The following is a 21,481-nucleotide window of genomic DNA, read 5'->3' on the forward strand; positions in this document are numbered from 1 at the left end:
AACTGGCCCTGTTCAAAAAACTAATTTGTCATACTGAAAATAAGCAGATGGGAGTGCCAGTGAGGTGAGGGATGAACAGTTGGGAGCATTAGGATTCCTGAAATGGCTGAAAAAACACTTTGCATCTTAGTCTAAATAGCTTTATATATATATATATATATATATATATATATATATATATATATAAATTTGGTGGAAGAAATTGGAGATTTAATCCAGGAGCACTTTACCACTGAGCTACACTCCTAGCCCTTCTTTTTATTTTTTTATTTTTTGAGACAGGGGGTCTCTCTAAGTTGCTGAGGCTGGCCTTGAACTCACAATCTTCCTGTCTCAGCCTGCTAAGTCACTGGAAGTATAGGCATGCATCACTACACCTGGCTCTTGCTGTATATTTTTAAGTCATTTTTCTTTAAAGATATACTTAACTTCATATTCTGTTGAGCTTAGGGTTCAAAATTCTGAAAGCAATTGGTACGTGATTTAGGGAGTGTGTTGTGGCTAAGGACCATGCACCATTGATCCTCATCTATCGTGGAGAAATTTGGAAGCCCTTCCCCACTCCATCTCTCTAGGTAATAATGAAAAGTTAAGAAGTATGAAGTATGCACTTAAGGACACCCGTCTTTTAAGTACTGCTATAGCTGCATCACATAAGTTTAATGTGCCATTATTTCATAATCAGCAGATCAAAAATGTTACCTAATTTTCATTCTTATTGCTTCCTTGACCCATTGCTAATTTAAAAGTGTGCTGTTTAAGAGGCTATAAGTCTCCTTTTTCATTAGGAAAAACCCCAAGGTCCATGTCAGCAGTCAGGTGTACTATGAGAGGAGAAACTTAGGGACCTCTTGCATTCTAAGCACTGACTCGGCCCTAGAAGCTTCCTCCTCCTTCCCACATGGGACAACCTAGGAAAGCAGTCTCTCATTGGCTCCTTAAGGTGCCAGTGATCCTTTAAAGTTGAAGGGTCACTAAAAACTCATTACTGTATTCTCCCTAGTGTCACCAGAGTAACTGCAAAACCTTACTAAACTCTTTGGGAGAACAACAGAGAAATAAATACAAAACACTGAGAGGTCAACATGAAACCTACTCTCAGGGTCTGCCTCGTTCACATCCTATGTGAAAGGCATTCACTCCTGGCCCCATGGAACTGAGATCACTCCTCAGTCCTTTCACCTGAATGTTAGCTCCCAATGTCCTCTTCCTTTTTCCCACCCCTTTCTTTAGAAGCCAGTCTCCAATCAATTCAATCCCAGCCAGTAGATACCCACCCACCAAGGGTCTTCTCTGAATGGAGCATAGGTAGGGTAGGAGAAGCCAGGCTGGCCTCTAGGCCCTGAAATAGGCTCTTCTCTTCATAGCTGAGACTTCATATTCAAAACAAACCTGGCACCCTCAGAGATGCTCAGAGGCCTTAAGTCTTCCTGGGATTTATTGATACATAAACAGAACACAGTTACAGGAGCAAAGAAGCTGTGGGGAAAGCTGGGCACCATCCTGGCACAGCCTCCTGACCCCAAGGGGTACCAGGACAGCCACACCTCTGCAGACATTCAGGGAAGTGCAGGGCCTGAGCAATGTCAGGTGCCCTTTGGATCCAGTAACACAAAGGGGCACAGGAGGCAGAGGATCTGCAGAGTGGGTGTGGATAGGAGTTCTGGCCTTGGCTAAGGACCCTCTGGTTTGGGGACAAGTTTCTGACAGATGCCCTGGGCTGCTGAGCCACGTACACACAGGGTGTATTTTCTACCAACAGACACTTTTCCACTAAATAGACCATGAAGCACAGAGCCTGGAATGGCTGAGCCACAAAGGCAGGCCCCTCCAGAGACCAGCTCTGATATGTCCTTGGAGAAGAGGCTGAGCCAGGAGCTGTACTTGCAGACTGGAAACATTCATCACATAACCAAGGGCCCCCTCAGGAGGGTGAGATGCCCAACAGCATTTGAGATGAGATACACTGGACTCCTGCTAATGAGCTTATTCCTCCTTCCACCATCTCAAAGAGCCAGCTCACCTGCCAGGATTATTGGCTTGGGAGTAAGGGGGTGTGTATAGAGGTGCAGGCCTCGGCCTGCTCTCCTAAGTCATTTCCTGAATTACAATATCAATGCAGGAGAAGGGAATCTGAGGGTCACTGAGTCCACTCCTCAGTTTTTGTGCCTGGCCTCAGACATCTCTGTGAAAGAACCTGGTCCCTCAAGTCTAGCTCTTTTACTTTTTTCAAGAGTCCTGGACGGCTCTATACAGGCCTCTTTCCTTTGACTGGGTCTATGTTTCTCCTGTGGTTAAAAGGGTGTAGAAAGAACCAGGCCTCCACACCCTGACCCTATGCGTGGTCTGGGGTCTGCTCTGGTCCCAGCTTCTAGGGAAAGTTCCAACTCCCTCTACCAAAGAACCATGACCAGAGTTACAAATATACAGGGGATGGCCCTGGATCTGCAGTCAGTTCTTAACCTCAATCCAGGAACAGAATTGAATTCCCAGAATCCTGAGCTGAGACACTTTCCAGTGTGTGGGAAGGGTGACCAGAAAGGGAGCCAGGATGGATAAGTGTGGCCTATTCTGGTCCCTCTTGGGGCTGCTGCCCATCATTCCGTACTCAGCACATACAGCTCTCCACCACCTTTGCCCACCTCCCTCTAAAAATTCTTGTGCTAACTGGAAGCAGAATATCGGGATTGGCACAGATGGCCCAGTCAGCCCAGCCCCCAAGCTTCAGGACCATTGGCAGGCACAATCGGTGGGCTCCTGCACTGTGTAGGGCACCCAGGTGGCGTTGGCAGCACAGAAGAGCTGTACGGAGCGCCGCTGCAGTCCCACCTCCCGGCAGCACTTGCAGAAGCGAGCATAGGTATTGATATTGTGGTTGTAGATGCTGGCAGAGGGGCACCTCCCATCGCAGGACACTAGGTTGACCTGAAGACAGGCAGGCCAGTGAGGCGGCCTGCAGAGTGCCTGCTTCCCAAACCCCCTCCATTCCCGTCTTTGCCTCTCCCCGCCCCCACCGCCATGCCGCCGTCACGCACAGGGGTGTTGCTCCTACAGTCATTCTTGCGGATGGTCATGCGGATGGTCACCTTCTTGCAGGAGCGCCCATCCTCCTTACCTGGGGAACAGGGTGGGAGAGGCAGCTGTGGCCCAGATGGGCTCCCTGGGGGCAACAGGGTGGGCCAGCCTGGGGCAGTTAGTGTCATGCTGGAGGGTCCCACTTCCAGGTTAGTGCCCATGCATTAGTGCCCCTCCCCCTGTTTTAACTCAATGCCCTGGAAGGAAGTGGAGTGGGGGAAGGCAGACGTATCATAGGGAGCAACCCTGGGTGTGTCTGCACCCCTTTCTGAGCTTCAATTTTCCTACTGTGAGAGGGCTTCTAGCCTTCCTTCAATTCTCTGAATGAATGGAAACCCCATTCATTAGCATCTAGTCCCTAGCAGAATGCTTCACATGACAGCTTCAATGGATTTCCATATCTGTCAAATGGAGCCAGGGAGTTGCCCACCTCACAGAGCTGTTGTAAGTGTGGAAATTGATCAAGTGTGGGGTTTCTTCTGCTCGGAGCAGGCCTTTCACAACCAGTCATATCACTTACTCTTGCCTTCAGCGTCCCTTCACTGAGACCTTTCCTGATCCTCCTTGGAACTGCGGCTCCCTCTGTCCCTCCACCCAGTCCTCTCTTCCTGAGCCTTCCCTTGTCTTATTTATATCCAGGGCATAATCACTGTCTTATCAGTGACACATATGCTGTTGAAGCATAAGTTTAAGAGCTTTCCCTTGCCTGGACCCCTTCCATACTCTGCCACCCTCAAAATATTCACTTTCACATCTCAATATAGATTTATCATTTTGTGTTCTTTTCCTCAATGAAGATCCCCAAATTGCATAAGCTTCAGGCCCCACACAACTCTGTGCCTCTGTTCTATGATCTATTTATTTGTTCTTTCTCTCCCACTAAAATGTCAGCTCCAGAAGGCCTTATTTATACGGTGCTTATGGCATTGAGCTGATGTTCAACAATCCGCTGGACTCATGGACTCACTCTGTAAAAGCCTAGGAAGCCCACCAGAAATGGGCCGGAATCCTATCTCCTGGCTACCAAGCCTCACCACAGGGAGACAGGAGAACCAAGGGCTGTCCTGGTCACAGGCCTCTGGGTACTGAACAGAGACTGACTTAAGTTACCAGCTGGAGAAAAGCGTGTCAGCACTGGGCACTGGTGGGCATTAGGTGAGAGGGTGCTGCTCAAGCATTCCCATGCAAGCAGGGGATGCAGCTCACTACCCAGCATGCGCTGTGGGCAAGGAGCAGGGGCCTCCCCCTCCCTTGCCCCCGGAGCTTGGGGCCACCTAGCAGAGGGGATGCTGTTGTAAATAGCAGTGCGGCTGCCTGCCTCCAGTCCTGTGAGTTTCCAAGAGAAGTACCTGGGTGGCAGTGGGCACTAACCCGTGGAGGAGAGGCAGGGCTAACAGGGACCATGGGAAACAGAGTCCCCAGGGAACCTGGGGAGAGGGACATGGGTTGCAGGTCAAATGGGGGTACATAGGACATTCAGGGAGCATGAGGTATGGGTGAGGGATCAGACAATGAGGCCCTGAGCCCAGTGTCCTTGTAGCATGTAGTATGAACATAAAAGAGCCCAAATTACAGCCCTCTGGGGACAGGGTCTGAGAATCCTAGGAGAAGGACAGGCACATGGGCAAAGGTCCTTAGGCTGATTGCTCTGTTCATGCCAGCAAGGTTAGGGCTATAGACTCTGAATGTTCAGGGGCCCAGGAGCCAGGATAAAGACAGATATACAGAGCTGTCATTCTGACTTAGGGACCCTGGAAGCCTGAATCCCATTCAGGAGGCACGTCCATGACCAAGACTCCTGACCACAAAGGAGAATCCATATGGTGGACATCTGGGCTGGAGGTCTTGGCAGAGGCAGGAAGAGGCAGAGTGACTGGTGAGCTACTGACTTACTAACTACAATGTCTCAATATCCCCTGTCTCCACAAAGAAGAAAAGGCCTTATATTGGGATAAGGGCATGAGCATGGCCTCTGGCCACCTTCTTCTTCTTCTTCTTCTTTTTTTTTTTTTTGCCAGTGCCATGTGCTTCATGTCAAGGGGTGTCCCTTCTCCTACTCAGCTCTGAAGAGTTGCTATCATAAGTGCCAGTCCAGGCCCTCTGACCCCAAGATGACATTAGCACCCCTCACCCTTGGGCCTCCACCATGCTCACTCACATGTCCTACAGCATCCTTCCAAGGAAGGTACCACAGAGCCCCCAACCTGGAGGGAGAGAAAGGAAAGGGAGGGTGAAGAGCTTTGTTCCAAGTCAGAAGCCGAGGTCCCAGCAATAGGCAAAAACAGTCAGTCTTGACTGACTGTTCCTTCTGTTTCTACCATGAATGTCCAGGCAGGAGTTCCAGGACTGGCACAGGCCATGGGAGAGCCAGAGGGGCTAATCTGGCTGACTAGACAACACTAAGTGCCTGCAGCCCCCAGTGTGGCTGCAGCTTTGGTAAAATGGCGCAGAGCCTCCTTTCTTTCCTGAGGCAGCTCCCCTCATATTCCTCTACTGACTCTGTGCTGGGGAAGAGGAGGATTTGGGAACATCCCACCATTAGTGCTTCCCTGCACAGAGGGTCAGGGAGGAAGGATGCAGGGATGACCCACCTAGATTCTATCTCAGCCCTCAATAAGTCATCCCTCTCCTCTAGACCTAGTTTCCCCATCTCTAAAATGGGGGCAACTATCCCTTATAGCCCTCCTCCTCTATTATGAGAGGGATAAAACAATGGATGGGACAGTTCTTAGAAAATAAGTGTGTGTGTGTGTGTGTGTGTGTGTGTGTGTGAGTCTCAATATACACTATGATTTTGTGAACAAATATGCAAGTATGTGTGCACATGTGTGATGCTGCAGGTATGAAAGTGTGCCTGTGTGTGTCTCTGTGTGTGTTTATGTATTAGTTCTCTAGGAAAGTGTCAGAATCTTCAAATGTCCAGTGTTAATCTCAGGCACTTTAATAATTCAACAATAATCCCTAAAGTTCCAAGCATCCTTTTCCATGAGAAGTGCCCATGTTGACAGCTGTCTGTGCTAGGACTGGACACCTGTCAGCCCATCACAGGACTGGCCATGCACTGCTTGAGATGTGTCTGAGTATACCTGAACATGTGACAATGTATGTTTGCATTCACTGATGTGTGATCATGTGATTTGTCAGGATGTGGGATGTGAAGTAGTCAGAGAAAAAAAATTGCATGGAGAGAAGTGGACTGGGGGTGGCAGTGCAAGCACAGGTTCCAGGGACTGCACATGGGACTCCCACCCTGCCCCAACAGCCATCCGTGAGGCAGCCCATGCCTTGGCCTAGGCCATGCTGTAGGAGGAGGTAGACTGACCTTGGCACACTCGGTCTCATTGAGTGGTGGGCAGCTGATGGGCGAGCGGACAAGCACAGCACCCAGGGGAGTGCTGCCACAGTGGTAACGAGTGCAGTCTGCGATCCAGGATGCCCCTGGCTGGAGGGCACAGAGGTGAGCAGCGGGGGCTTGTGGTCAGATGGATGGCACAGGCCTGAGGACAGTCCAGTCCAGGGCATGGCACTGCTCAGAACCCTGTCTGTACTGAGCCCAGGCATGGGAGCCAAAGAAGGTGCTGGTCCTAGTTTCCCTTTCTGGGACATCTGCCCAGGTGGGCTCAGGGGCTGCTTACCAAGAACAGGGAGGTGGTGCCATTGGGGAAGGTGAAGAGGCAGGACACGTTCCTGCAGGAGCCACAGCAGGCCGCCAGCTCTCGGGGGTGCTCATACTCCTGGTTCTGCAGGCCAGGGTGGGATGGGATGGCATCAGCCAGGTTCCCGCCCACCTCCGCCTCCAGCCCTTCACTGTCTATTTATCTCCAAGTGAGACCAGAGCCCCAGAAGGGCCCCCTGTAGGTGCTCAGGAAGGGGAACTACCAGCCTCCTCCTCTCCCAGGCAGCCAGACAATTCATCCTACTCTCTACCTTAAGCCCCCTTATTGCCAGTGCCCATCAGCCATGGTGTCAGAGCATTTCCACCCTCCACCACCCGAGAGGCAGCATTCTGGTAATTAAAGTGCCAGTTTTGGTTCTAGACAGACCTCAATTTAAGTCCCAGTTCCTGTGAGACTTTTTATAACTGGTTAAACCTCCCTAAACCTTACTTTTCTCTTCTGAAAAAATGGGAATAAATCTAACCCCTTTTGTTCAAATAATATTTACTTAGCCCTTACTAGAAGCCACTAGTAAGTACTCACTGTTGAAAGTACTGGGCATGTAGAAGGGATCAGCAAATAGTAACACCACAAATAAATAAACCAAAAGGATAAATGTCAAATACCCATATTTTCCAGGACTTAAATTTGTCCCTTTGCTCTTGATGGCCCCTTCCTGGCCTCTCTCATCCTGCCTTTCTTTAGAGGTCTTGAAGGCTTCTCTGATACCCACTCTCTAGACTTGTTTGAGGGGCTCCTGGCAAGATTCTAGGCTCCCCCTGATTTCTGGAGAGCCTAGTATCTACCAGCCCAGCCCTGCTGACCCCCATGCATCCGTGCTGCCCCCTACCGCCTCGCAGTGGACATCACACAGCACGGAGGTGGTGTTGATCTGATAGAAGCTGGTGAGGGGGTCGATCAGGTCCGTGCAGCGGGAGGTGTGGCACACGCCATCTGCCGAGAGCTCCACCACTGTCTGGCCAGGCTGCATCACCCCCAGCTCACGGCTGAGACACACGGGGGCCTTCACTGGGAGGGCAAGCAGTGTGATAAGTCGTCCAGAGCCCAGCTTCCACATGGCCTCCACCTGGCTGGCCCGCCCAGGCTCTAGCCACAGACCCCTTGCTCTGCTCACCGCACTCGTACTTGGCGCAGCCACACACGTTCTCCTCACTGTGCATGAACTCCTCATCAAGCTGGGACTTCTCCCACTGGATGGGGTAGAGGGGGTCAGCACCCTGGGTGCAGGCCCTGTCCCATCTTCAGGAGCAGTCTGCCACCAGGGCCCCTCTTTGTGTCAATTGCCTCTGTAGTGGGCGGGTGGGGCTGGCAGGCCTGGGGACCCTTGGCACCCTGGAAGCTCACTCACTCTCCCCACTCCCAAGCCTCCCTCTGAGGAGCATCCCCCCGGCCTCCCTCCTTCATGGAGGGACTGTTCCTCTGCTGCTGGCCTGGTGTCCCTCTTGGCTCACACTACCTCCTCTCTTTCTTCATCAGTTTCAGGAAGAAGAAAAATGGATGGAGATCAAAATAGGAGGAAATGTGTGCTAGAATTAGGCAAAGGTGCATGTGATCCAGAGAAGGACCTAAAGGTCACTTCACTTTTCTCAAGGTATTTTCACTCCCTTCTGTGGCAGAGCAATCTGGTGGTTAAGGGCATGGCTCTGGCATCAATTCTTGATTCCAATCCTGGCTCTGTGGTTTACTAGCTTTGTGACTTTAACTTTGGCTTCCTTGTTTGTATAACAGATAATCACAGCATCAACCTCTTGGGGTTGTTGTAAAAATCAGTATAATAATACACAAAGAGGCCTGGGAAAGTTCCAGGCCTACCATAGCTTTCAATAAGCATAAGCCACCATCATGACTTTCATTGTCATCTTCATCATTGTTCCTGCCTTCATCATCTTCACCTTCCCCACCATCTGCTTCATCCTGACATCATTCCCACCATGACCACCACCATTAGTATCATCAACATAATTTATCTTCACCACAACTCTGAGTTATGATCATGCCCACCTTACAAAGGAGGGCACTGTACCCAGAAAACCAGTGGCAGAGCTTGGGACAAGAACGCTGACTTGCATCTCAGGGCTCTTTGTACTGGAGAAGTAGGGTCTCCAGGGGAGAGGAAAGAGGAAAGGAAAGACTGGCAGAACAGAGAGGGCGGGGAGGGGCAGGTCTCCATACCAGATGGCACCGGGGCACTGGGATTGTGTCACAGTCACACTCTGAAAAACAGGAGAGGTCAGGACCCACCTTCACCAGAGATGCCCAGGTAGAAGTTCCTGGAGCTCCCAGATCGCTCACTGCAGGTGCAGCCCCACCCCCTGCCTGGCAATGATACAGCTCCAGCTCCAGCACAGTCTAGGACCATGGAGTGAGGGGAAGAGGCTAAAATCTGTGCCTCCCTCCTTCCCTGCATAGGGGCTACTGATGCCTAGTTGGGAAGGTGGGCAGTGATGGATGCTGAGTGCCAAGCTCCTCACCAGGTACAGAGTGAGGATAAATAGGCAGACAGACCACTCACAGGTTTCTTTTTATCCCTGGGATTCATCCCTCTTCCTATAGATGGGGCCTCTCTGAGAATAAACATGGCAACATAGAACTTCTGACTCTGCATATTCAAGCTGGCTTAACTTTGCCATCCCCAGCCTTTACCTGAGGGCAAGTCTGAGCCATGCAGAGCTACTAACAAATTTAGAAGACATACTAACTCTGGTTTTGAGGACCCAGAGCTGCAGGTCAGGACAGCAGGGAAACACTCTCCAGGTTCCTCACTCATGTGACAAGACATTTTAAATACCCCCTATATACCTATGGTTTTTCTGTGCTCTGAAGACAAAGCAATGAATAAAATAGACTGAAACTCTGCCTTCTTGAAGTTTGCATTCTAGTGAGGTCTGGAAAAGACAAGCAAGACAGCCAGAGGCAAAATAGAATTTCTCCACTCCTTTTAAGACAACATTTTTATATAAAGTTCACTGGTTTTCATTGCTGATCATTGATACTCCCACCAGCCTTCCAGAGGAAGGGGAGGTGAATTTTAACACATAAGATGTATGCTATCAGGCAGCTGCAGTAAAGATTTTTAAATGGGAAATATTTTTGGAATGGGGACTTTTTTCTTCTTTTTTTCTTGGAAAGATATAGGAATGCTCAGCACTCAGGGAGTGATACAGAAGGTCCCTGTTGGGACCTGGAGAACCTGACAGTGGTGGGGTCCTTTTCCCGGACCCACTCCTCAGTAGGGGCCCTCAATCTCCACTTTGGGCAGGGTGTTCCTGACCTGGAACTTACCACAGGACTTGTAGGGGCAACAGCGGTCTGGGCTCCATACCTCGACCAGCGCAGTGCCCATGCCACATTGCACCTGGGGGCAGCGGAAGCTCTCACACACTGCCAGGGTGGAGAAGGGCAGGTAACACATCAATCAAAGACACCTTGGACTGTGAATACTCAGGATGCAACACTGGCCAAGAAGGGGGACAAGAACTCCCCTCCTGTCCCCACAATATCCTTTGACACACTCTGGAGTCTAGGGAAAGTCTGGACTCCCAATGCCTCTCCATAGGGCTCCTTCAGGAGGCCCTGGTCCCGCTCCTGGAGGCACAGAAAGGTCCTGGAGTCCCTTTCCACATGGCCCTCCATGCACCTGGCCAGGACTCACCACACTCGTACAGAGGGCAGCAGAGCTCCGTGGTGTTCCTGTGCACCGTGAGTGCTTCCCCTTCCTGACACTCAGGGATGGGATCTGGACAATCGCCACAGGCTGAGGGAGAAGAGGGGTCACTGCTGTCACAGAAGTCCCCCTCATGGAGGCTTGGTGCTGAGCAGGTTGCTAGAATGGGAGAGGGACACCTCAATAGCCCAGGTGTGGCAGGAGCTAAACTAAAAGCAGCATTTCAGGGAAACGGTCCTGAGGTCAGAAACTGGATCTTCTCCCTATATTTACCCAAAGTCTGACCCTGAACAAGCTCCAATTTCTTCATGCTCAGTAACCTAGGGGTAAAATGGCCCGTTTTATCTTTGTCCCATACTACTTTCTGGACAGTGACTTTGGCTTTCTCCTCATGCCCCCATCACAGAAAGATCCTCAGCCTTCCTTCCAGCCACCACGACAGCAGAGGCAAGGAAGGGCTGACATCTGAGGGCACGTCTACCCACCGCAGAAGTAGGAGGTACAGCAGGAGTCCACCAGGCGGCCTGCGATCAAGGTCTGGTCCTGGCGGCAATTGGGAACTGGCTCCGCTTCACACAGATTGGGGTCACACTCTGGGGAAAAAATGTAGGTGCTGAGAGCAGACACTGGCTGTACACACCTGGGCCTCCACCCCAGCTCTGACCTAATCTCTAGCCAGGACCTAGTCCCAAAGCTGTCCTCCCCTGACTCCCCTCAGGATGATTCCATTCTCCCCACCCCCAGACCTCTCACCACAGCTGTAGCTGGGGCAGCAGGAGTCCTCCTGGAAGTGGGTGACGAGTCGGTAGCCTGGACGGCAGGTGGGGGCCAGTCCCTCACACAGAGTCTGGTTACACACTGACCCAGGGGGCACAGGACCTGTTACTTAGAGGCTGGGACATCCCCACTGCACTCCAGCACTGACATACCCTGGATACCTGATCTTCTTAAACTCCAAGTCCCCAGGTCTACTCCTGGGAGGGGCCCCTGAGGATCACACAAAGGCCCAGGACTTGGACAAAAGAACAATAATCATTCATGGAGCTGTACCATGTGCCAAATGCTGCTCAAACCAGTATTAATACAATAATTAATTTTTGCAGTCAACCCAAAGTGACTATTAACTCTCATGTAACAGAAGAACAAACTGAGGCACAACCAATGTTACATGAGTTGCCAGAAGTCACAGGCTACAAGGTGGTGGAAGAAGAGCTCACCAGGTGTCTGACCCAGGGCCATTGTCTTTAAATTGAACACCACCTCACACCCACCCAAGCCTCCGCTTCTGCCTGCCCCCAACCCTGGCGCTGTTCTCCACTCCTCCCAGCTCACTCCACACAAGATGCTTCAATTTTTTTCAGGCCTCATCCATCAGGTTTGCCAGGCAGGGCTGGAGGCATTTAACTGTCTTATAGTTGAGGGCCAGGGAAGTAAAGGCTGGGACTCACCACAGACAATCCCCAGGCAGCAGGGGTCCTCAGTGGGCAGGAGTAGGGCCTCTTCCCCAAAGCGTGGGCAGCTTTCAGGCTGGGGGCGAGGACATTCCAGGTCCACTGGTACGATGGTGTCTGGGGCTTGACACCGGTGTTGGCAGCAGCCACTGAGGGAGCTGTTCCAGGTCTCCCCCAGGGCCCGCGGCACCCCCATGCTGTCGGTGCATGCTGCAGTGGAGGCATGTTGGGGCACAGAGGACTGAGGAAGGGAGAAGACCTAGACTGTCCCAGGCTATACCCTCCCAGCCATACTGACCATTCCAGAGCAGAACTGAAAGGACACAGCGGGACCCCCAGTTATGAGGAGCTATGAGGAGCATGAGGCCAGCTTGGGAGGGCCTGCACAGGGAGGGAAGGAACCTACCACACTTGTCCTCAGGGATGCAGAGCGCAGAGTGGCGCCGGTGCAGAATGGTGCCCTCAGAACAGATGCAGCCCTCACCCAGTACCTGGCACTGCTCAGGGTCCAGTGGACCCAGCATCCCATCCTGGCATGACTTGGGGGGCTCACAGGCTGTCACACAAGCTTGGTAGGTAGAGTCACTGGAGCACAGGAAGGCTGCAGGGGCAAAGTGGGTACCAGGACTAGTTCAGACCCTATGTAGGGCTCCCCACTGACAGCCAAAGAGCAGGAAGTGGTGAGAAGAGGGCTCAGAGCACTGAGCACCTAAGTCAAGGGGCTTGGTGTGAGACCTCCTTCCTCTCCATCAGAAGTCAGCAAAGTACAGCCCACAGCCCAAATCCTGCCTGTGAAGTTGTACTGGAATGTAGCCATGGCATTTCTTGCACGATTCTTTCATATATTATATATCATCTGTGGCTCTTTTTGTAATATAGTCCTTGCACTAGAGAACATATGGCCCACAAAGGCTCAAATATTTGCTATTTGCCCTTTTAAGAAAAAGTTTGCTAAGCCCTCGCTCTAGATGACTGTTTTCACTGTTTGACTGTAATAAATAGATTTTACATCATGGTGCAGTCCACACAAGTGTGTTGAACAGTGGTCCTTGAGCCTGACTGCAAAAGAATCTTTTGGCAGTTTTGAAAATACCATTACTGGGACCTGTCCCTGACCAGCTGAACCTCTGACTGGAAACCTGAGCATTGGTATTTTCAGAAGTTCCCCTTGTGACTAAAAAGGGTAGTTGGGATTGAGAATGGCTGATGTATTGAAACTAAAAATATTTTTCTAAAATGATACTTAATTTCCTATATGCAATAAATCTAGTATTTTCTATTCTATTCTATAACACTTTTTAAAATGCTAGTGCTGGCCCCCCAAGTTAACTTCATACCCCCCTGTGTTAGGATCCAAGGTTTGAAAAACACTACAGAAGGTATTTATGTCTTTTCCTCTTTATCTGTCATTTTATAGGTATGGTCTTCCCCAACACTTACAGGTATGAGCTGTACCCAACCTTTTTGTATGTGTTCGTGTTTAGAAATCAGACTGCTCTATCCCAGGCCATGCATGCCTACTTACTATTGAGTGGAGATTAGAAGGGAGTGGATCTTATTTCCAACATCAAGGAAGGAGGAAGAGACCAAAATAAAAAATTAGGGCAAGAGAACTAATATTTTCATGCTAGTAACCATGTGATGAGCATGTGTAGGGCACCCTGCACACATTATCTACTATCATCTTCAAGATGACGCTAAAAGGAAGCTATAATTATTATCCCCATTTTATGTATGGGAAACTCAAATAAATTAAATAATATATTAAAATAATTGCTTTTTGAATTTTTAAATTTAATTTTTAAAAATTTATGATAATAAATTATAATAAAATAATTTTTATTGATTAATATAAAATATAGATTGTTCATGAAATACTATTTATAAGTTTATTAATTAATATAAATCAACAAATGAAGGAACAGCTAAATTTGGAAAAGCATAGACTTAAACATGGGTCTGGAAGCCTCTTTATACTCTTAACAGGATGGGAACAAGAGTCCCAAAGGCAGAGATTCCCTGTCCCCCAACTCACGGCAGTAGTCAGAGCGCCGCCACTCAATGCACACATGGAACTTGTGGCACATAGCCACATATACGGTCAGTGCCACACAGGGTTGCTGTACATACTTGGTGTCCCGGATCCACAGCTCACAGAACGACTCTGGGGGAACCTGGGCATATGCATCAGGCAGTGCTGTCTACCTTAGTGCCCCAAATCCCAGGACCCAGCTCCTCCCAGCCATGCCCAGGGAAAAGAGTGTGCCTCTGCAAGTAGCTGCTGCCCCCTCCCCCAGCTCAGGAGGTCTCCCCATGCTGAACTCAGCACATACAAAGCGGTGACAGGCGCTGAAGGTGCGGTTGGACACCATGCGAAGGCAGGGAGAGCAGTCTGCAGTGGCACAGCTGTCTGGGCGGAACCGGGTCTGGCCTTCTGAGGTCAAGGAGCTGAGCACCTGCCAGCTGTCCAGAAAGGGAGCAGGATCCTCAGCCCTGCCCAGCACAGAGCCATCCTTCAGGGTGAGGTCATTGGCTGCATCTCCATCACAGATCCCTGAAAGGGGCAGAATTATTCCAATAGTCACAAAAGCCACTATCCTCTGCCAAGTCCTCAGTTCTCACTCTGAAGGTTCACCATGACAATTCTTTGGAAAGTATTACTATTATCTCCATTTTACAGATAAGGGAAATGAGGTACAAAGAAACTAGGAAAACTCCTGTGAAAGAAAATGTCTTTTTCCTAAGGAAATACACTCAAAGGATTTAGGGATAAAAGGAGAGAAGTCTTGAATCTGTTTTCAAATAGTTCAGAAAGTGCACACACGCATATGCACATGTGTATACACAAATTGTATGTACATACGTATATGCATGTATGTATATATGTATGTGTATATATATGGAGGGAGAAGCAAAAGCAAAAAAATGTGAATAAGTAGTATGTCTGGGTAAAAAATAATGGGACTTCTTTATAATATTTTTTCAACTTCTAAGTCTGACATTGAAATACAAAGTTATCCAAAAGAATATGCTTTAATGGAAACTGCTGGTTAATTGTAACACTGGTTACCTCTTCTTCGTCAAGCCAGTTAGCCTATTCTTCCCAGCCTCCCTTGTGGCTGGGTGAGACCATGTGACTGAGTCCCAGCCAATAGTATGTGAATAGAGGTGCAGGACACCATTTCCAGACCTAGTCCACAGAAACTTCCCAAACACATCTCCTCTGTAGAGTTGGTAGCTTGTGCTAAAAATGGCAGAACCACAAGATAGAAGGCATCTGGGCTTTGAGTAATCACTAATCATTTGGGAACTTCTGACTTCATCTCACACTCTAGCTTCAGACACATACTTCTCTGCCTGAAATGCTTTCTTAGACATACTTTTTTCAAGGGCATCTCAGATTCACCCATTCATGACCTTCCCAATTCTACATAAGAGTTGCTGGTTTGCAGGTCTTTCTTTCACAAAAAGTGACAGGACTCATTTTCCTTTAGATTCTCACTTATCTCATCATTCCCCCGTTTGCCTAGTGGGATGCTCAGGATATTAGTTCAGATAAAATAGAGCTATAATCTGACTTTCTGCTCTGACATCTCCAACCACCAGTTTGGTGAATATGAAGCATAATTTGAGTCAAAGCTCTCAGATCTTATTAACAGTCTTAATGGACACATTTTAGGTCTTGATTTTGAGTCACCAAGGGGTATTACAAAAGCATCCTGGGAAGAGTTGACCTGCCAGTTGCCTGCTGACCACAGTGATCTTTGCTAGGGATGAGCAGAGTAGAAGGCAGAAATGGTGAGAAAAGAGTGGTTGTGGTGGTAGTGGTGGTGGTGGGGTGTGTGTGCACATGCACATGTGTGAGTGTAATGAAAGGTGTGTCAGTGAGAATGGAAGCCCCATCAAACTGGGATTTTGTTTTGCTTACCGTTCTTTCCCCAGTGACTGGTACTTAGTAATTATGTGTGGCAAAAAGGAAAAATTAGCATGGGGCTGATTCACAAGTACAAGAGCATGTGTAGGGGGCATTTTGAATGCAGGGGCATGAATATGAATGAACACAAAGGGTGCAAGTGGAGGATGGCAGTTGGGAGTGAGTGTGTGTGTGTCCGTGAGACCCATCATCATGATCACAGCAATCTGTCATGGAGTGGCCCTGCAAGGAGCAGAAGTCCACATCTAGACTCTTCCTGTACCTCTTTTTCTTAGCCAAACACATCTAGTCCCTTAGAGTATGCTCTCTGCAATCATTCTATGGTCTAAAGAGCATTAGTTCTGCATGTTGTGGCAGCTCTGCCATATGCCCTTAGGCAACCACTTAACCTCCCTGAGCCCCCTTTCTTCTTTGGTTCAATGGGAATACTAAGGACCACTTCTTGGGGCTATTGTGTGAATGACCTGGAATAAGTGAGCTCAGAGTGTGGAAGTGCTTTGTGAAGGGTCAGGCACATGCAGACGGGAGGGATTATCTGGCATTAGGAGGCTGTCAGGGAAGCTGACAGACAATCCTGGCTGAAGACAACTGGCTAAGACCACAGCACTGCACCATCTCTCTGCTAGCAGCTTCAGCTTCAGAACACAAGACCTTATACCCTGCTGTCCTGGCAGCTCTGTTGGTCCCACCCCTGGCCTAGTAAACTGTCCCAGACTCTCCTGGTCCAGAAGAACCTGAGTCTGGTAGTGATGGACTAAGGAAACACTCCCCTCCCACAGCTGGGTCCCACCTCACCACACAGGCCATGGCCTTGGGCCTTGCTGGCTTTGCTGGCCTCCAGGATCATGAGTCCTGAACTGTGGAGCCACTGGATCTGGATGTATAAAGGAGTCTGGATCATGTACATGTGTCCTGTATCCTCAATTCGGAACCCGTACCTGTTCACAGGTGGCCGCACAGTCTGTGAGTCCACAGTTATCTGGAGAAGTGAGGGATTCAGTGTGAGCACAAGTTGCCCATCTGTCCTTCCATCCATCCATCTGTCCATCCTTCCATCCATCCGTCCGTTCATCCATCCTTTCATCCATCCCTTCATGCATACATCTGTCCATCCATCATCTGACAGACATTTATTAGGCATCTCCTATGTGCCAGGCTCTGTTTCAGGCACACATAACCAAGACACAGTCCAAGGTGGCATGGAAGAATTTTAGAAATACTTTTATGAGCAAAAACAATAAAATTAACAGTAGGCAGGCTACATCTTGATGTTTGCATAAATATAAATCCTGAGTCACTCCAATCATTTTCTTCTTTCCTGATTCTGCTCAGATAATTTCTTCTGGAAAAATTTCCCTAAATCATCAGCCTGGATTAGACATTCCTATGGGGTCAGTCCATCTCTGGGATGGACCACTGAGACAAAATTTATTTGTTTGTTAGTCAAGTTTCCCATGAGTTTCTTAAGGGAAGAAACTATGTCTGATTCTTTGAATTCCCAGAACCTACATCTGGACTTGACACATACTGGGGGCTTAATCAGTATTTTTTTTTAATTTAATTTTTTTATTATTAGTTGTTCAAAACATTACAAAGCTCTTGACATATCATATTTCATACATTTGATTCAAGCAGATTATGCACTCCCATTTTTACCCGATATACATAATGCAGATTCACATCGGTTACACATCCACTTTTTTACATACTGCCATACTAGTGTCTGTTGTATTCTGCTGCCTTTCCTAACCTCTACTATCCCCCCTCCCCTCCCCTCCCCTCCCCTCCCATCTTCTCTCTCTACCCCATCTACTGTAATTCATTTCTCTCTCTTGTTTTTTTCCCCTTTCCCCTCACTTCCTCTTATATATAATTTTGTATAACAATGAGGGTCTCCTTCCTTTACCATGCAATTTCCCTTCTCTCTCTCTTTCCCTCCCCCCTCTCGTCCCTGTTTAATGGTGATCTTCTTCTCATGCTCTTCCTCCCTAATTGTTAAATATTCAACACACTTAGTTCTCACACTTTTAAATTCAAAACTATGACCTCTGCTCTATATTAACAAGATTAAATTTGGATGTATCATGGGTTATTAGTTTTATGCTATAAAACTGAGAGAGGAAAAAGATTAAGATTATAAAATATTTATTATGACTTAACCTCCTTCTTTCAAGAATAAGCTGTTTTATTAATCACTTTGCAAATTACCTAGCACATGAAAAACTGTGTTGGCATAGAGGGAGTCCCAATCCAGGAGTCAGAAAACTTTGTGACTTTGGACAAGTCTATCTCTCCCACAGCCTGAGCCTTCTTATTTGTTCCAAGAAGGGCTTGGGCTCCATAATCCATAAACATTCTCCAAGTACTGGGAGTGAATATCCATATTTGAAGTCAGAGATCCTCGTCTATGTTCACAGGACTCCAAGTGCAAGCAAGGACAACAAACAAAAGTTTCAAAGGTAAGGATTTGGACTTCCTCTTCCAACCCAGTCGGAGTAATAAAGTCTGGATTTACCCTCTTGCCTATATAACCACCCCCCCCACCAAAAAAAAAAAAAACCTGACAAAATATATTAAAATATATTGAACAGTTGGTAGCACAATAGAGTAATTCCTGAAAAGGGGGAAACAAATGAGGTGAGCCCTATGATTGCCCATTGTTGCTCAGAGAGTTTCTAGGCCACAGTGTAAGGATAAAGCACCCAGGCAAAGCGTAGAAGTTACCCTGAATTTACAAGAGTTGGAGGTTCATGGAGGCCAACAAAGCTAGAGTTTGCAGGGCAGATTACTTCAGAGAACAGAGCTGAAGAGAAAAAGTTGTGCTCTGAAGCTTTGTAGAGTCCCTCCTGACACTGTCTTGACTCTGTTCTGAATTTTCAGCTGAATATTGATCAGTACAGGTAAGAAAGCTACCTGAAACTAGCCTTGTTAAATTTAAAAGGGTTCAGGTTTTGACAAATTGTATTTTCTGAGTGGAGTTAAGTTAGAAATCAATAACAGAAAAGTTTCTGGAAAATCACAAAATATTTGGATACTAAATAAAACACTTATAAATAACTCATGGGTCAAATAAAAGTCAAAGGTATATTTATGTTGAACTATAAAAAAGTATGCTGAACTAATAAAACTGAAAGCAACATAATAAAACATGTACAATACAGCTAATCAGTACTTAAAGGATAAACTGTAGCACTTCAGACTTCTGAAAAAAGAAGAGAGGTCTCAAATCAATGACCTGGGCTCCTACCTTAATAAACTAGAAAAAAAAAAAGACTAAATTAAACCCAGAGTAAGTAAAATAAATATTTGAGAAGAGCAGAAATCAATGAAATAAAAAACAAAAACTATAGAGAAAACCTATGAATCCATTCTTTGAGAAGAACAATAAATCCCTAGCCAGCTGGTCAGGGACCACCAAAGACACAATTATTAGTATCAATGTTGTGGGCGCCTCCTTCACCTCCTAACAACTGCTGTCTTCTGTCTCTGTGGTTTGTTTTTCCAAAATGTCATATAGATTGCACAAAGCATATGGTGAGATGCACCCACAATCAGGATGATGGAACTGTCCTATGACATGACTGTGGTGGTAGCTATGAGACTTCAGATTGTATATTATTAAACAGAATGAATTTAATTTTTAAGAATGAAGAAATAAAAAGACTAAGCAATGAAATTCAGGGAATATTTTGCATAAGCTTTCATCACATGATAAGCCCACTGTCCCTAGCCCTATTTATGAGAGCTCTAGTGTGATGACCTCGAGTTCAGAGATCAAGAGCAGATTCCTATAGGAAGGCTGCAGGTCTTTACACAGGAATGGGGGTGGAAATCATAACTCTGAGAATGGAGACATAGACCAGCCTGCTAGGCAGTGACCTTCCTGCTCCTCTGTACTTTAGTACTGTCCTACATGTGCCTTGGAGGCTGGTATATAGTCAGTCCCTCTTGTGGAGAGGGATCCCCACTCACGGTGGGCTGACCATGGGAGATTTAATATCAAGCTTATGAAGCTTAGATTTAGGGATTCCTCACTTATATATCTCCTGAATTGTGCCCTAGTAATGTGTTTACATGGCCATATGTTTTTATAAAAATTGCAAAAGTGAGATATTTTAACAGCAATTATTTAAGGCCACCATGTCTTGCCATTTCATCATCATCTTATCACAATCCCTCCTGGTGCCCTTCCTCCCCTGACAATGGAGTGGGAACAAGCATTCTAATTAAAATAACTTCTAGATATACCTAATTTTGCTGTGATAAAAGAGTCTCTTCCTGCTCCTTGCCCCCAATTAACTAAATCTCAAGGCCCCTCCACCCTTGGATACCCTGACCCTCTATGATTGCTGCCCTGCATGGAGTTCATGTCTTTGATACACTCACCTTCCTATTGAAGCGGTCAACTGTGATCTGATGGGCCAGGTGAGTCACATTTAGTACCACCAGACAGAATGGGGGCCAGTTCAGATGTCCCTGCAGAGAGAACCCAGCCTCATCAACCCAGACTCCTGTTTTGAGTTTTGCTCAAAGTAAACAAGTACAGCAAGTGTGAGCACACTCACAGGGATGAACAAGGTACACGAAATCTCACAGAACATTTCTGGTTGCACCTGACCTCATGAAAATCCAGCCAAAAATAAATAAAATAAAATAAATAAGAAAAAAGCTGCCTCCTTCCGCCTGGCTCATGGGGGCATCCTGGTAGGCAATCTTCTGCAGCTGGCACCCGTGATCACAGACCACACCCTCAAAGTGACCTTCCTGCTCCTCTGTACTTTAGTACTGTCCTACATGTGCCTTGGAGGCTGGTATACTGAGAATGGTGCCAGCCCCAGGAAGGGCCCAGAGTGGTGCTCTCCACTCAACTCTTTCCCATGGTCACTTGGGGAGCTATTCTGAGAGACCATTCCAAGAGATTCCTGGGAGACAGAGGAAGCTGCAGAAGAGGTGTTTTCACATCTGTCCTCACCTCTGGGACCCTTTGAAACCAGCTAATGAGTGAAGCACAGTGGTGCACACCTGAAATCCCAGCTACTCGGGAGACTGAAGCAGAAGGATTGCAAATTCAAAACCAGCCTCAGCAACTTAGCAAGGCCCTAAGCAATTTGGCAAGACCCTACCTCAAAATAAAAAATAAAAAGGGCTGGGGATGTGGCTCAGTGATAGAGCATCCCTGAGTTCAATTCCTGGTACAAACAAAACAACCAGCTCACTTCTCAATTGCCCCTCTAAATCTAGTTCAATTCCCAGGGTGTGTCAGGAAGGGAGGTAAGGCACAGTCACCAGGTTGGCACTTTTGCAGTCCAGGACATGGACGCTGATCATTTCGTCTGGGCTCTGGCTGAGGATGTAGATGGCCTCCTTGAACAGGGCTACATGACTCCCATCGAAGGTCACGAAGCTCAGGTCAGGGAAGACTGAGCATCGACCTGGGGGCAAGGGCAGGGGTAGGGCAGGAGGAAAATAAACAGATGCCTCCAAGGCCAAGGCCACTTAGGAAGACAGGGCAGGTGCCTGGGCCCTTTCCTAGATTATTCAGAGGCCTTAGGGTCTGGAGAGTGCCTCAGATCAAGGGTCTCACAGAGATCAGAGGTTGCAAGGGTAGGAAATCTGCCAGGTCAGGGGGTCACACTGATGACAGGCCCGTGGGAGAGGAGGCAGGGGAACACACAAATCA

The 21,481-nt window shown here is 47.8% G+C and overlaps 1 protein-coding gene across 1 annotated transcript in view; it reads right to left on the reverse strand.

Annotated features, from left to right (window-relative positions):
• Window positions 1–2,724: 2,724 nt before the first annotated feature.
• The window catches only part of Otog (otogelin), a 74,530-nt gene continuing 55,773 nt past the window's right edge, over window positions 2,725–21,481 (reverse strand). The window contains exons 38-56 of the mRNA XM_046437939.1: window positions 21,088–21,233; window positions 20,188–20,277; window positions 16,597–16,780; window positions 14,201–14,421; window positions 13,903–14,041; window positions 12,274–12,468; window positions 11,865–12,077; window positions 11,170–11,274; window positions 10,902–11,009; window positions 10,405–10,506; window positions 10,035–10,133; window positions 8,925–8,965; window positions 7,867–7,942; window positions 7,582–7,760; window positions 6,711–6,815; window positions 6,398–6,517; window positions 5,234–5,279; window positions 3,036–3,115; window positions 2,725–2,925 (exon numbers count right to left, since the gene is read on the reverse strand). Coding sequence (XP_046293895.1) covers window positions 2,725–2,925; window positions 3,036–3,115; window positions 5,234–5,279; window positions 6,398–6,517; window positions 6,711–6,815; window positions 7,582–7,760; window positions 7,867–7,942; window positions 8,925–8,965; window positions 10,035–10,133; window positions 10,405–10,506; window positions 10,902–11,009; window positions 11,170–11,274; window positions 11,865–12,077; window positions 12,274–12,468; window positions 13,903–14,041; window positions 14,201–14,421; window positions 16,597–16,780; window positions 20,188–20,277; window positions 21,088–21,233 — 2,450 coding nt within the window. The remainder of the gene's footprint in view (window positions 2,926–3,035; window positions 3,116–5,233; window positions 5,280–6,397; window positions 6,518–6,710; window positions 6,816–7,581; window positions 7,761–7,866; window positions 7,943–8,924; window positions 8,966–10,034; window positions 10,134–10,404; window positions 10,507–10,901; window positions 11,010–11,169; window positions 11,275–11,864; window positions 12,078–12,273; window positions 12,469–13,902; window positions 14,042–14,200; window positions 14,422–16,596; window positions 16,781–20,187; window positions 20,278–21,087; window positions 21,234–21,481) is intronic.

This window comes from Marmota monax, unplaced genomic scaffold (assembly GCF_021218885.2).
Source record: "Marmota monax isolate L192 unplaced genomic scaffold, Marmota_monax_Labrador192_F-V1.1 WCK01_AAM20220418_F8-fsc00061, whole genome shotgun sequence".
Classification (NCBI taxonomy): domain Eukaryota; kingdom Metazoa; phylum Chordata; class Mammalia; order Rodentia; family Sciuridae; genus Marmota; species Marmota monax.